Here is a 13,895-nt window from a genome sequence, read left to right on the forward strand (position 1 = left end):
CCCCGGGAGGGAGAAGGGGAGCTGTCCTTCGGATCTTGGGTATTTGTTTATTTGGGGCGGGGGAGGCCGGGCGGGGCACGCGGGCCCAGGAAGGGGCTGGGCGACCATTTCCGCGCGTCTCCTTTAAGGGAAGCCCTGCCCTACCTTTCCCACCTTCCCCCTCCTTGCAGCCGTACCTGCATTTTAAAAGCGCCCTGTAGCCCTGGGATTGGCCGAGGCCGCGTCCTCCCGGCGCAGAAACTTGAACCGCCAGTGGACTGTACCATCTCCGCGGCGTCCCCCGCTTGCGCCCCGCCCCTCCCGCACACCCCCGGAGAGGCCCAATCGGACGGGCGTGGGGGCGGGACCATGGCTCGAGCGCGCCTGTGGCAGGGCCCCGGGCGGGCGGGCGCACGGCGCGGGGGGACGTGGGGGCCGGCCGTGCCTTGCCCGCTCCCTTCCCCGGAGGCGGGGCCGGGCCGCGGCGCCCCGCCCCCCCCCGCCCGGAGTGGGCGGGGCGGCTGGGGCTCCGGAGCTGGGCCGGGGGCGGGCCTCCGCTTGCTTCGCCTAAGCCCGGAGAGCGCCCGGCACTGCAGCCGCCGACGCAGCAGCGGTCCCAGCTCGCTGAGCCTCGAGACACGCGGGTTCCCGGGCGGCCCGGGAGGGCGCTGCGTGAGGGCGCGCGAGGCGGCGCGGGGCAGGCCGCACGAGCCCCTGGTCGCCCCCCGCCCGCGGGCGGACCGGCCCAGCGCAGCCCCGGCACGGGGAGCGCCGGCCGGGCGAGGGCGCGGGCGATGCCGCGGTGACGGCCCCGCCATGGCGAAGCCCCCGGCGGCGGCGGCGGCGGCGGCGGCGGCGGCGGCGGCGGCGTCGTCGGAGGAGCTGAGCCAGGTGCCGGACGAGGAGCTGCTGCGCTGGAGCAAGGAGGAGCTGGCGCGGCGCCTGCGGCGCGCCGAGGGCGAGAAGGTGGGCCTCATGCTGGAGCACGGCGGCCTGATGCGCGACGTGAACCGGCGGCTGCAGCAGCACCTGCTGGAGATACGCGGCCTCAAGGACGTGAACCAGCGGTTGCAGGACGACAACCAGGAGCTGCGCGAGCTCTGCTGCTTCCTCGACGACGACCGGCAGAAGGGGCGCAAGCTGGCGCGCGAGTGGCAGCGCTTCGGGCGCCACGCGGCCGGCGCCGTGTGGCACGAGGTGGCCCGCTCGCAGCAGAAGCTGCGCGAGCTCGAGGCGCGCCAGGAGGCCCTGCTGCGTGAGAACCTGGAGCTCAAGGAGCTGGTGCTGCTGCTGGACGAGGAGCGCGCGGCGCTGGCGGGGGGCGCGGGCGGCGGCGGCGGCGGCGGCGGTGGTGGCGCCGGCTCCCGTAGCTCCATCGACAGCCAGGCCAGCCTGAGCGGGCCGCTGGCGGGCGGCGCGGCCGGAGCGGGGACCCGCGACGTGGGCGACGGCAGCAGCACGTCGAGCGCCGGCAGCGGCGGCAGCCCCGACCACCACCACCACGTCCCGCCCCCGCTGCTGCCCCCCGGGCCGCACAAGGCCCCGGACGGCAAGGCTGTCGCAACGCGCAGGTCCCTGGACGACCTGTCGGCGCCACCGCACCACCGAAGCATCCCCAACGGCCTGCACGGTAAGGACGGCACCTGCCTGGCGGCGCGGGTCTCGGGCCCAGAGTCCCTTCCCCCGCGGGCGGCCGCCACTCCAGACTCCTCCTCCAGCTGGCATCCAGAGGGATCCCGAGCCCACCCGCAGTGGGGCTTTGGGTGGTGATTTTCTGGTTAAGTGATGGAGGCGTGTCCCTGCTCCTCTGAATACGCAGCGGGCCGGGGACCGCCAGACCCCAGAAAAGTTTCTCTCCTGCGGAGTTTATCAGTATCAGAGTCTGGCACTGTAGGGCTGGCCGGAGGCACCGCTTCCCTGCCTGGAAACCGTTGTCCGGGAGCGGGAAGTTTTTAATGGAAAAGAAAGAAAGAAAGGCCCTTTGAGAGAAAGTGAAATTCCCTCTCTTATCTGGAGCAACAGGCAGCCCCAAACCTAAGCAGTGTTCACCTGTGTGCTGGGGCTGGAATTCCACCTGACCTCCCTGCTGCCTGCCCGCTGGGAAGGATCAGAGGCAGGTGGGCCAGAGTACCCGGGGCTAAGAGCCTTCTTCGGTTGTTGTTAGTCCTGCCTTTCTCAGGGCTCAGGAACCTTTCTCAACCCAGGCTCTAAAACTTTCCAGAGGAATACGGGCTTGGAATGAATCCTGGCTTTTTGTCTCTGCAGGCCTCGGTTTCCTTATCTGTAGAATGGAGCCGATAATCCCTACCTCCTGGATTTGAGGTGGAGATAAAAGCCTCTGAAGGGTTTGTAAACTGTTGGTCACCTTACAGGAAGTGCCACAGTCGTCTGCGGCGGCCAGGGTGTGGGTGGGAGGACCTTTGGCCTCAGGAAAGCTCAGCTACTGTCTTCCACGCCTGTGTGACTGTCGGGCCCAAGGCAGAGGGCTCTGTGGGAGTGGAGCAGCCGGCCCGCATCCCCAGCCCTCTGATCAGTGGTTCTGCCTGCTGCCTGTCCCCTCTCCCATCTCCCTGTCCTTCCACATTTTTTAGTGGCTTCTGGTAGCATTTGCGGCTGCCTGAACTCTTTGCCTGAAGGTGGAGATTAAACAGCCCTTTCTGGTTCTCCTTAAAGGCTTTCCTAGTTCAGAGAAAGTGTATCTAGGCGTTAAGTGACTCTTCTTCCCCAGAGTGACAGCCTGGAGGGGGGGTGGGGTGGGGACAGGGCGCTCTCTCTTTGGTTTGGTGGCCAAGTGGCCTCTACAGGTGCCTTGGGTGGGGGGGGCGGGCTGGGGTGGGAACTGGACCCCGGGAGGTGGGGTGATAGCCCAGCACCGTTTTTCCTTCGTTTACCTTCCCAGCCTGTGAGTTCAGGGCAGGACTAGGTTTAGAGGGATATTTTGTTACTGATTAGCAATCTAAGGCTACAACTTAGGTTTCTCTCGGTAACTCTGTATCCACCCCACCTCCCACCAGCAGTCTCCTTAAGGCCAGTGGGAGTAGCTCAGCGTTAGGCGGTTTAATATGTTAAGGTTGCACCATCTGGGAAGTGAGGAGTCCCAGGCCCAGCCTCTCCGGCCTCGGCTTCTTGGGGGCCTTGGGAGGGTCAGATTTCTGGGCCTCGGTTTGCCCGAGTGCAGTTCGAGGCGGGGGGTTGCTGCAGTCCTGCCTGTGGCTAGGAAATGAAACGTTTCTGGCTTTCAGCTGCGTCATCAATGACACTTGGCGAGGGCGATTCTCAGCAGGGCACTGAAGCTCCGGAGTGTCAGAGCGTATTTGCTGAGAAGTTCTGTCATGTTTTGGACAAGGAGACGCGGACCCCGTCTGGCTCGGCGTTTTGCTGCCTCAGTGAACGGAGCAGGAGTGAGGTTCCCACCCCACTGGGGGAGGGCGGGACGGGTGGAGCTGTAGGGTTTCCTGCAGAACCCATGCTGCCACCAGTCCCACGCACACTCGGAACAGGACCGCCACAGATTTGGTGGTGGCAAAGCTTTGTGTTGGGGTGACATAAACATTCAGCATTATCATCATGAATTTCAGTTACAGGTGGCATCGCTGTTGTTTAGTTTTGTCTCATAAAGTCAGGCGTGGCCTTGAGTTGTTCTCCCAACTATATGAGTAGGATGCCTGGAAACAAGGAAAGGCCCATCTCCTAGAAAACACTTTTCTGTACTTGGACATGTAGTTTTGAGCGGAGAGCGAGCCAGAGGTGGAGGCAGGCAACAGGCCTCAGTCTGGGTGGTGGCGAAAGGAGTCAGATACCAGGCTTGTGCCTCGGGCCCTTATCCCCATTTTACAGCCAAGCAAGCGGAGGCTCAGGGAGGTTCTGAGCGTTTCCTGGGAAAGCAACTGAGATTCAGATGTCTCAGTCCCAGTTGCCTGGGTGGTGCCCTGGGGGTCCTCTGCCGCCCAGACCCGCGGGCTGGCTTGCCTCTCCAGCAGCCCGCTGTCATTATGGCCGATTATATTCATCAGCTGACACTGCTGACTCCCTATTCTTGGTTCCTGACCCACGTTTGCCCTCCTTCTCCTGTCCTGGGAAGTGTCACTTCCTTATCGGTGACCACTGAGCAGATGGCTGATAACCCCGTTACCCAGAGGGCTCAGACTGTCTTGTGTTCAAGTCTACACTCTTCCCTCTTCTCTTTGGCCAGTTACGTAACTGCCCTGAGCCCCTTTCTGCTCTTCTGTAGAGTGGGGCAAAACCCAAAGTGCCCCCTTTATCCCTACACACAGTGGGCCTCGACAGTTGTCAGAATCCTTGCCGTGCATACTTCTTCCAAGGCTCCTCAGGAAAAAGAGAGGGACCTGTTGGGGGTTTGCCAGATAGACATCGGTGTTCTCTTTGAAACTCTGTTTGCTGTTTAGACAGACAGCTCGCTTGAATGTCTGCGACTGAGCCGGTGTCTGGTGGCACTTGTGGATGTGCTGGGGAGCAGTGGCCCTGTAGTCTTCTCTCGGAAGCTGCAGGGTACCTGCAGCCCTTCAGGATGGCGTAAAGGGCCCTAAGCAGCTGTGGTGGGTGGTGGCCCATCGGTATTCCAGGCCGTCCCTGGCTGGGGCTGGGCCTGGTGGGCCTGTGAATGGGGATGCAAATAGGCCTTTCTCTGGGTTGTTTTGTTTTGTTTTGTTTTGATAGAGGTCTGGGCTGGGCTGACTAAAGTCTGGACCGGGATGCTCTTTACTCTAATCCGGTGGGGCAAACTGAGGCAGGCGAACCCCAAACATCAGAAGGTCAGGTTTGCCACTTTGAACTGATGCAATTTCCAAACAGAAGTATTTTCAACAATTCTCCCCTCCCCCTCCCCATCCTGGGTGTCCCACCTTCTTTCTCCCTTCCCCGCCACGTCCCCATTCACATCTGTCCCAGTACCCCCATCACACCACGGGGTCCACTCCCCTTTAGCTAACCCACAGAAACCGGGACCTCCAGCAGCCTTTGTGTGGGCCCTGTTTACTTTTAAAAGTTTGGATTAAAAATTTGAGCTTCTCAAAATAAGATGGGTTTGTCCTCCTGCTTGTGTTTTTGTTGGTTTAAAGGGAGGATGGAGCGAGGGTGGTCTGGGCCTCTGGCCCTGAATAGGTCTCTTATGAGGGGCCTCCCAGCTCAGCAGCTCCTGGGCTGGATGCTAATAAGGCAGCTTTTCCTAAACCCAGTCAGGCCTGGGGGCAAAGGTCAGTAAAGACAATGGGGCAGGCTGAATAAGCTTTTCCCCCTCCCTCCGCATCCTGACCCTGACCATCCAGTCACTGGCCTTGGGGTACTGGCCTTGGGGTACTGGCCTTGGGGTACGGAGCCCCCAGGGCCACATACCAAAGGGGGCTGGTGGTAAGGAGCTCACTGGCCTGTAACCCAGGGTGGGACCAGGGTGTGCCCATCACTTCACAGTTTACCACAGAGGGTGTCCCAGTCCCAGCTCCATTCTGTTCAGAGCTCCCAAATGGTCCCATATCGCAGGTGGGGAAACTGAGGGATGGAGCCGTATGGTGACCTGCTCCCAGTCCCGTGGGCTGGCTGGGGGGCCTGGGATCAGTCTGGGGAATCAGTCTTGGCCTCCGGTGTCAGTCTGGGCCTGCTGCCCCTCTGGACCAGGACAGCCTGAGAGTCTCACGGGAGACCCCCACCAACAGTGGAAGGCTGTCCGGAGCTTGGTCCTGGGCAGGGCCCCCTGTAGATAGACCCAGGCAGGATGGGGCGGGAGCTCCAGGGGCTGGACCTGTGTAGCAAAGGTGTGGCACCTGTTCTCAGTCCAGACCCAGAGGCTCAGTCATGCTGTCCTGCTTCCTGGCATGACGGTTCACGGTTCCGGACATCAGTGGGATGGGGAAAGCGCAGGCTTCCGCGCACGGAGTCCCTCCTCACTTACATTTTTCATTCCCTCGCTTCCCTGCAGGCTGGTTTCCCTCTGCTGTTGTGGCCCCAGCAGACCCCTTACCCATGGCCCGGCCTCTGAGTTCTTAGGACACACACTTGGTTTCGTATCGTTCCCGGGGCAGCACGATTAGCAAGGAAATCCTCTGCCGCTCGTCGTCTGTGTTTTGCACCCGTGGGGATTTTCTGTGCCGTGTTTGTCCTTGTCATCAGCACAAGGAATTGGAAGCCTACGACCCTGCTCGAGTTCCAGGACCCCTGTGGACCTCTGTTTTTTCATCTGCAAAGTGGGAAGCCGTTGCCCGCCTTTGGGTTGAGGGAGGAGGGAGTGTGGTGATGTGTGTAAACTGCAGCGCGTGTGAGGTGGCAGCTTACTGCACCTCGGAGCCTCATCTGTGTCTTGAGGATGATACTACTCTGGTCCTAGAACTGAGCCTTAAAGGATGGGTTCAGTGACCCTCCACCGTCACCTGGACCCTGCAGACTTGCCTCCTTGGGGTGGGGATGGGGGACCCCCTGACACATGCTTGTGAGGGGGGCCCTTGTGCCCACTCTGTGTCAGAGTCAAATGAGTTGTTGTCTAGTTGAATGGAAGGGGGGTGGCATTCCAGCAGCAGCAGCAGGTCTGCAGGTGGATCTGGACCATGGGCGCCAAGAGCCCAGGGCCTGTGAGGTGTTCTCATGACGCGTGGGGGAGGCCCGGGGCCTGGAAGCCTCCTCATGGGAACAGAAAGAACCAGAACATTGAGCCGGGGGAAGAAAAGCTTTGGGGCTGGGGGGCTGCTGCTGGGCGGGGAGAGCTGTCAGCCCAGCGGGGTCAGTGCTGTGTGTAGCCCCCCAGGGTGGACCCCCAAAGTTCCAGCAATTCGGATTTCAGCCCTCACAGACAAGAGCGGTCCAGGTGGACTAAGTTGCATCTGGAGTGGGGAGCTCCCTGTCGGGGGAGGCATGCAAGCATAGGGCATTCCTGAACCCACTGTAATGAGACACCCAGAGAGCTGGGCATCTGGTTGTGTGAGTACAGAACAGCGAGTAGAGAATAGTCAGGGAGGTGGGCGGGCAGGGCTGGGTGGCTGAGAGAATTCACCCTTCAAGCAGGAAGGAAGACAAGAGCAGACGTTTATTGAGTGGTTACTCAGTCTGAATTCTGAGTGCTGCTCACGGTGATTCATGTAGCCGGGCTTGGGGAGCGGCGGTTCCGGAGCATTAACCTGGGGTCTGTCGTGGTGGCGGCCGGGCTGGGGACAGAGGGGCAGGAAGCTTGGGGCCTCCAGGGTGGCGATAGCTGTGACTGTGGTCATGGGAGAGAAACTTCTCTGAGGTTCTCAGATCAGGAGGGTCTGCCCCAAAGCCCTGCCCCCAACCCCCATCTGCCTGCTTGTGACTCCTGACCTGTGGGGTCAGGGGTCAGTCCTGAGCTGCCCTGGGGCTCGGGTAGAGCAGCACCTGTGGGCGACAGACTGTCTCTCTGCGGCGTCACTGTACCTCTCCCCAGGCTAGTTACACCCACGGTGCTCTGCCCACACCTGCAGCCTGGGTGCCCGGGATCCAGGCAGGGAGTGCTCTGGGATTCCATCAGAGCTGGGGAGGCGATGAGGGGACCCCAGTGGCTTCCCCAAAGCCTGGCGACAGAGGAACAGACTTGTCTGCTAAAGGGACGCAATGCTCCTCTGATCATGAACGGGGAGGAATGGTGCCCCTCTTCCCAGGCACCCAGAGCTGGTCATTGTCACACGTTCCCCCTCTTGCTGCCCTCTGCCACAGGCCAGAGCGGGCAGGTGGGTGGAGTGTGATAGGGCAGGTCTGGGGCTGGGTCAGTCCCCTGGTGATGAGTGCCTGCCTGCCCTCGAATGAGCCACTGTTGGCCTCTGCTGTCTGGGGAGCAGGGCAGAAGGATCAGGAGTTTTATCGACTCGTTTGTAAGTGTTCTTGGGATCACCCTGTGTATGATGTTTAAACAGAGGTGCGGAGCATCACTTAACCAAAGCAGAAGCCGGGAGCCCTGGGACGTAGGTGAGGGTCTGTTTCCCTTTCCTCCTTCCTGCTTCCCCGTTGGCCAGAGGCCTTCGTCATTTGTTATTTCCTGAATTCAAAGATGGGCTTTTTCCCCTCCCCTGTGGCAGTGCAGGGTGCATCTTAGAATCAGTGTGTGTGTTTACTGCACGGTCTTCCCCTCCCTTACTCTGGAAAATTGGGCATCTGTGACTGATGGTATCTTAGAGTGGAGGAAATGCCATGCCTGGGAAAGCCGGAAACCCTGGAGCAAACTGCCCGGAGCCCTAAAGGCACTCAGAGGAGACTTGGAAGGGAAGGGGGAACCGCCCCAGGCTTGGCCACAACGGTGCTGAGATGCACTGGGGTCCCCGTTTCTGCTGAGGAAAAGGCTCAGGGCAATGAGGCAAGTCACATCAGATCATGTGGGGTGAGGAGGGGGCCGTCCGGCGTGATGCTGGAGCCTGCGCCCACCTGTGCCCCCCTCGTCCCCGTATGAGTGTTCATCAAGCCCCTTTCACTCTCGGAAGTGCCCTAGTTTGGCTCTCAACTCCTTCAGGTGTGCCGGGAGCTCAGCGGAGGGGGTGGCTGAAGTTGGGAGCTGAGATGGGCCTGGGAGGTGGAGCCGGTCAGTACAAGCAGAGGAGAGCAGGGGAGAGGCCAGGCGTGGCGGGAGGAACAGCTGGGGAGCAGGCACATCTGGCTCTGAGGGCTGATGGGTGACTGGGCGATGCTGGGCAGGTGGGGTCTGTGGTACTCCTCCCACTGTACCTGCATTCCCCGCCCCCCCCCCCCCCCCACCGAAGTCCCTGGGCTGGGCTTTTCTAGCTGTGAGTGGTTCCAGCTGTGACCTTCTCTGAGAGTTCTTCCACAGTTACGTGTGAGGGGTGCACTCAGAAACTGGTGCTTTTACATAGACCATCCCCTCCCTTTCCCCTGTGCCTCACTTAATACATACACGGGTGATATGGTCGCTACATCTGGGGCTTTGGGGACACGGCTGTGCCCTCCAGGGCTGTTCTGTGTGGATTAGATGACACAGAACGAGCAGCTTGAGCCCACTCGTGACCTGACCTAATGCAAGCCCCTTGTTTGCCCATCTGTAAAACGGGAAGCTTGGATGGGCCCCGCCCAGGGTCCCAGAGACCCTAGCATCCTCTACAACTGGCAGAGCCACAGGGAAAGGGCCACCTGCCCTGCCCATCCTGCCTCTTGTTGTTACCTTTGTGGTTAGGTCTCTTGCCTGGTGGCTGGCCCTCAGCTTGGGGCAGGTCTGGGTGGTGGCGGTGCTGTGGTTGCCATGACACACAGGCACTGCTCTGTCCAGCACTGGCTTAGACCGAGACCCCTGGCTGGCCAGCCTGTCCTCGTGAGGGGCTGTGGTGAGTGCCCCGGTGGAATTACCTGCCTCTGCCATCCGATCACCTCCTGCAGGGCTGGGTAGCAGGTTTGGTGCTAGAGGAGAATGCCTGGCTCTGGTTCCCTGGTGTGGGGTTGCCCGGGACGAGGCCACCTGTTCTGGACTTTTGCCATTTGCTGTCCTATCTCTCCCCAAGACCACAGCCTTCCCCAGGGCGGGGTCCAGTCTTCCTGGCACATGGTGGGTGCTCAGTAAATGTCAGAGTGAGGAATGGGCAGCCCGGAGGCACTGGACGAGGTCTCCCTCTTGTTTTAAACCCGACAGTGATCAAGCCACTTTGGCCACTTGCCTTTCTTTTTAGCATTTGTTCCATTTGGCACCAAATGGTCTTCAGCTACTTCAAAACAAACAAACAAACCTGCCCCCCACTCCCAGGATGGTAACTCGTATATCCCGCTGCCTCTCCTCTCCCCAACTTCCCTGTTTCCTTTTAACAGTTACTAAAAAATACATGTTTGCTTTTCTTTGCTTGTTGTTTTTGGTTTATTTTTATTTGTTTAATTAGTTATCTGTTTTATACATATTAGTGTATATATGTCAATCCCAGTCTCCCAGTTCATCCCCCGCCCCCCCGGCTTTCCCCCGCCCTTGGTGTCCATACGTTTGTTCTCTGTGTCTGCATCTCTGTTTCTGCTTTGCAAACCGGTTCACCTGTACCATTTTTCTAGATTCCACATAATACGCATTAATATACAATAGTTGGTTTTCTCTTTCTGACTTACTTCACTCTGTATGACAGACTCTAGGTCCATCCACCTCACTACAAATATTTCAATTTCGTTTCTTTTTATGGCTGAGTAATATTCCATTATATATATGTGCCACATCTTCTTTATCCATTCATTGGATGATGGACACTTAGGTTGCATCCATGTCTTGGCTATTGTAAATAGAGCTGCAATGAACATTTTGGTACATGACTCTTTTTGAATTATGGTTTTCTCTGGGTACATGCCCAGTAGTGGGATTGCTGGGTCATATGGTAATTCTATTTTTAGTTTTTTAAGGAACCTCCATATTGTTCTCCATAGTCAATTTACATTCCCACCAACAGTGCAAGAGGGTTCCCGTTTCTCCACACCCTGTCCTGCATTTATTGTTTATAGATTTTTTGATGATGGCCATTCTGACTGGTGTGAGGTGATATCTCATTGTAGTTTTGATTTGCATTTCTCTAATGGTTAGTGATGTTGAGCATCCTTTCATGTGTTTGTGGGCCATCTGTATATCTTCTTTGGAGAAATGTCTATTTAGGTCTTCTGCCCATTTTTGGACTGGGTTGTTTTTTTTTTTTAATATTGAGCTGCATGAGCTGTTTATATATTTTTGAGATTAATCCTTTGTTGATTTGTTTGCAAATATCTTCTCCCATTCTGAGGGCTGTCTTTTCGTCTTGTTTATGGTTTCCTTTGCTATATACACGTTTGCTTTTATCAGTGGTTCCCAACCTCAGCTGCATATTAGATATCACCTCGGGAAACTTTAAAAAGTGCCACTGCCTGGACAAGCCCCCAGAGATGGGCCCCAGTTGGTCCTGGAGCCTCCCGTAGTTGTAGAAGTTCCTGGGGGTTCTGCTGACTGCAGAGCCACTGTGGGAAGCTCTGGGAGAGAAGCTGCTGGGCCCACAGGGCTGCCCAAGCTGGAGATGGCCCATCAGCAGGTGAGCCAGAGGCAAGGACGTGGCCCCACGCTGGGGCATCACGGAGCCTGGCCCGCAGGGCGGGGAGGCTGGTGTCAGCTCACGTTAGCCGTGAGGGTGAAACAGGCCCGTTTGTACACTGCCTTGCCGACATTCGCCGTGTGGATGCCCCGGGAGCTGGCTTTGGTTCGCCCGGCGGGGCTCCCAGGCAGCAGTGGAAAGCTGGGTTTGAGCCTGGCCTTGCATTTCCTGAGCACCTACCCCAGCTCTGGACACAGCCCGGTTTGCTCCCCCAGCTGCCCGCCCTGGGAGCTAGAATAGACTGCCAGGCATCGGCACGGAGGCGCCGCCTTTGCCACCCCTGTTGTGGGGTGCTAGGCCGCCCCAGACGGGGTGGGGGCCTTTTAAGGCTGCGGTCAAGGGAGCAGAGGCAGGCTGGGCCAGTGGCACCCAGACGGCAGCTTGGGAGAAGAGCCGACCCATTTCCAAAAATAGCCCATCCACTGTCAGGGGAAGCATCTCTTTGTCTTCCCAAATCTGTCTTTCCGTCGGCTCCCGGGTTGTAAGGCTAGAAGGAGGCACGCTCTTGTCTTGGAATCAGAGGCTCCGGGAGCCACCCTCCCAACCCCCCCCCCCCCCCCCACAAGGGCCCGATTGTCCGGCGGCCCTGAATGCGCCCGCCCGTCACGGAGCGCGCCGCACCGGCTCCTCTCCCTAATGAGCCCGCTCTGGGAGTGGCCCTTTGTGGCGGGTTCCGGCCACGCTGCCTGTGCCAGGGCTCTCAGAAGGCTCGATTTCCCGGCCGCTTCACATCTCTCGGAGCTGATGGGACAATGGGAGGCTCCCGCCGTGCCCTTTCTCCTTTTTTTTCTGTGTTTTCTGGAACGTGCACACACCGCTCTTATACGGGACAGAAAATTAAGCAGCAGGTTTCTCCCTCTCTCAGCACCCTCTGCCCTGGCGGGGAGGGCTCCCCGCCTCTCCTCACCTTTCCCAGCCCTTCCCGTGGGACCTCCCCCCACCATTGTCTCCCTCCTCTTGTTCCCGGGTCTCTCCGGGCTCCTTCCCCTGAAAACAGGCTCATGTTTCCTAGTCCAAAGCAATAAACAAAATCTTCTCCTTTCTGTTTTCCTGCCCCCGGCTCCCTTCCTTCCCCACCCAATCCTCCGAGGAGCACCAGAGGCCCAGCCCACCTTCCCATCCACAGCTTCTTGGCCCCTGGCAGTCCTGGACCCCGGGAAAGGCAGTTCCAGCTTGGTCCAGTGGCCTGTTCTCATCCTGACCTCTTGGTGGTATTTGATGCCCACTGTGGGCTTGTCTTCTAGAACAGGGCAGGGTGGCTGGGCACCGCCGACCTCCCTGGTAGCGGCTTCTGGCTTTCTCTAGCTGTCTCCTGCCCGTACTGGGAAGCATCAATCCCGGGCTAAGCCCCCAGTCTTTCTCTACCTTTTGCTCCTGACCTGGAGACCAGTGTCATCCTGGTCACCGTCCTGTTGACTCTGTGCCCTCTGAGTTTGGGCCCCTTCGTCTCACCTACACTCCTGTCCTCTCTGCCTAACGGGTGGCGACCCCACTTCAGGGTTTCCTGGCTCTAGCCCTGAGCGGCCCACTAGTCACATGAGGCTGTTTCAATTCAACTTAATTAGGATTGAGTAACACGAGCGTTTCAGTTTCTGAGCTGTGCTTAGCCCCCTTGCCAGTGCTTTGCACCGTGTCATTGCAGAAAAGGAACACCTCCGTCCTTCCAGAGAGTTCTGTCGGCAGCGCTGATCTGGACGACTCCTTGCTGCGCCGTGCACTGCACTTGTGCACAGAAGGAAGCTCTGCGTGTGAGCGTGGTGTCGGGGGCTCTGTCCCTTCCTGCCAGGCTCCACGCACCATCCCAGGGTCTGCTTGCCTTGCCGGTGCAGAGCAGGCCCTTAGGGCTTCTGCTGGCAGGAATTGCCCTTTCTTACCTCCTGCACCCACTGAGATCCCGCCCTTCCCTTGAGGCTTAGGTCTGCCCTTAGAGATGGACAGTCACAGGATGTGTGACCAGCAGCCCTCGCCCACCCCGCGTCTGCAAGAGCCTCAAGCCAGGCTCTTGCCGTTTGCCCTGCAGCCATGGATGCCACTCCCGCTGGTGACCTTGTGTGTGGGTTCACGTGTATGTGTAGGACACCCAAGCCCAAGAGGCCACGGGGCTCCAGGAGGCTGCAGAGGTCTCCCCCGTAGATCCCAGCCCCCCACTCCCAGCCAGCAGCTCCTTATCCTCGAAACAAGGCCAGGGGGCCTGCGGGATCTGAAAACAAAGAAATGGCTTTTCAGACGGTGGGGTGAGGTGGGGTAGGTTGCAGGGGCATGGACACAGGCCCTCTCCTCCCTCCCCTCTGTGTGTAGAGGAGGTTGCAGACCTGCTCCGGCCGGTCCCCAGCTCTGAGCACGGTCCCCCTCCAGCCCTCCACGTGTGACTGTGACGGGCAGCAGGCATTCTCTCCATCTCGGGGTTAACTGAGCTGCCTGGGTGCAGCTCCGGGTCATTACGCCAGCCGCTCCCTGGCGGGTGAAGCCATTACGCACCACACCTGGTGCTCTGGTCCTGGCCTCGACCCCACTGGTTACTGCCCTTCCTGTGTCCTTGAGCCCACTGTTGGGTGTGTGTGTGTGTGTGTGTGTGTGTGTGTGTGTGTGTGTGTGTGTGGCGGGGAGCATCAGGGCAACCGGTGAGATGATAGCAGCACGGCTCCCCCATGCCCCTCCCCCCTTTGAAGGCCTGATGAAGCACTGGCTTGGCCCCGGGAGGAGGGGCTAATATTCGGGCTTCCCTGACCTTGGGGACCAGGAAGGTCTGAGGAGAGCCCCATTCTGAGGCATCTTACTCTGGAGATGCAGTTGGCGGTGGTGGGCTGGTGGGAGGGGGCGATCCTTGGTGTCAGCTCCCTGGAGGCCCCCAGCACCCCGTGCAGCCGCTGGGCC

The 13,895-nt window shown here is 59.2% G+C and overlaps 1 protein-coding gene across 1 annotated transcript in view; it reads left to right on the forward strand.

The window, feature by feature from the left end:
- Nucleotides 1-795: 795 nt before the first annotated feature.
- The window catches only part of CCDC85C (coiled-coil domain containing 85C), an 80,016-nt gene continuing 66,916 nt past the window's right edge, over nucleotides 796-13,895 (forward strand). The window contains exon 1 of the mRNA XM_065872607.1: nucleotides 796-1,609. Within this exon, the coding sequence (XP_065728679.1) occupies nucleotides 796-1,609 (814 nt within the window). The remainder of the gene's footprint in view (nucleotides 1,610-13,895) is intronic.

Source organism: Phocoena phocoena, chromosome 2 (assembly GCF_963924675.1).
Source record: "Phocoena phocoena chromosome 2, mPhoPho1.1, whole genome shotgun sequence".
Taxonomy (NCBI): Eukaryota; Metazoa; Chordata; class Mammalia; order Artiodactyla; family Phocoenidae; genus Phocoena; species Phocoena phocoena.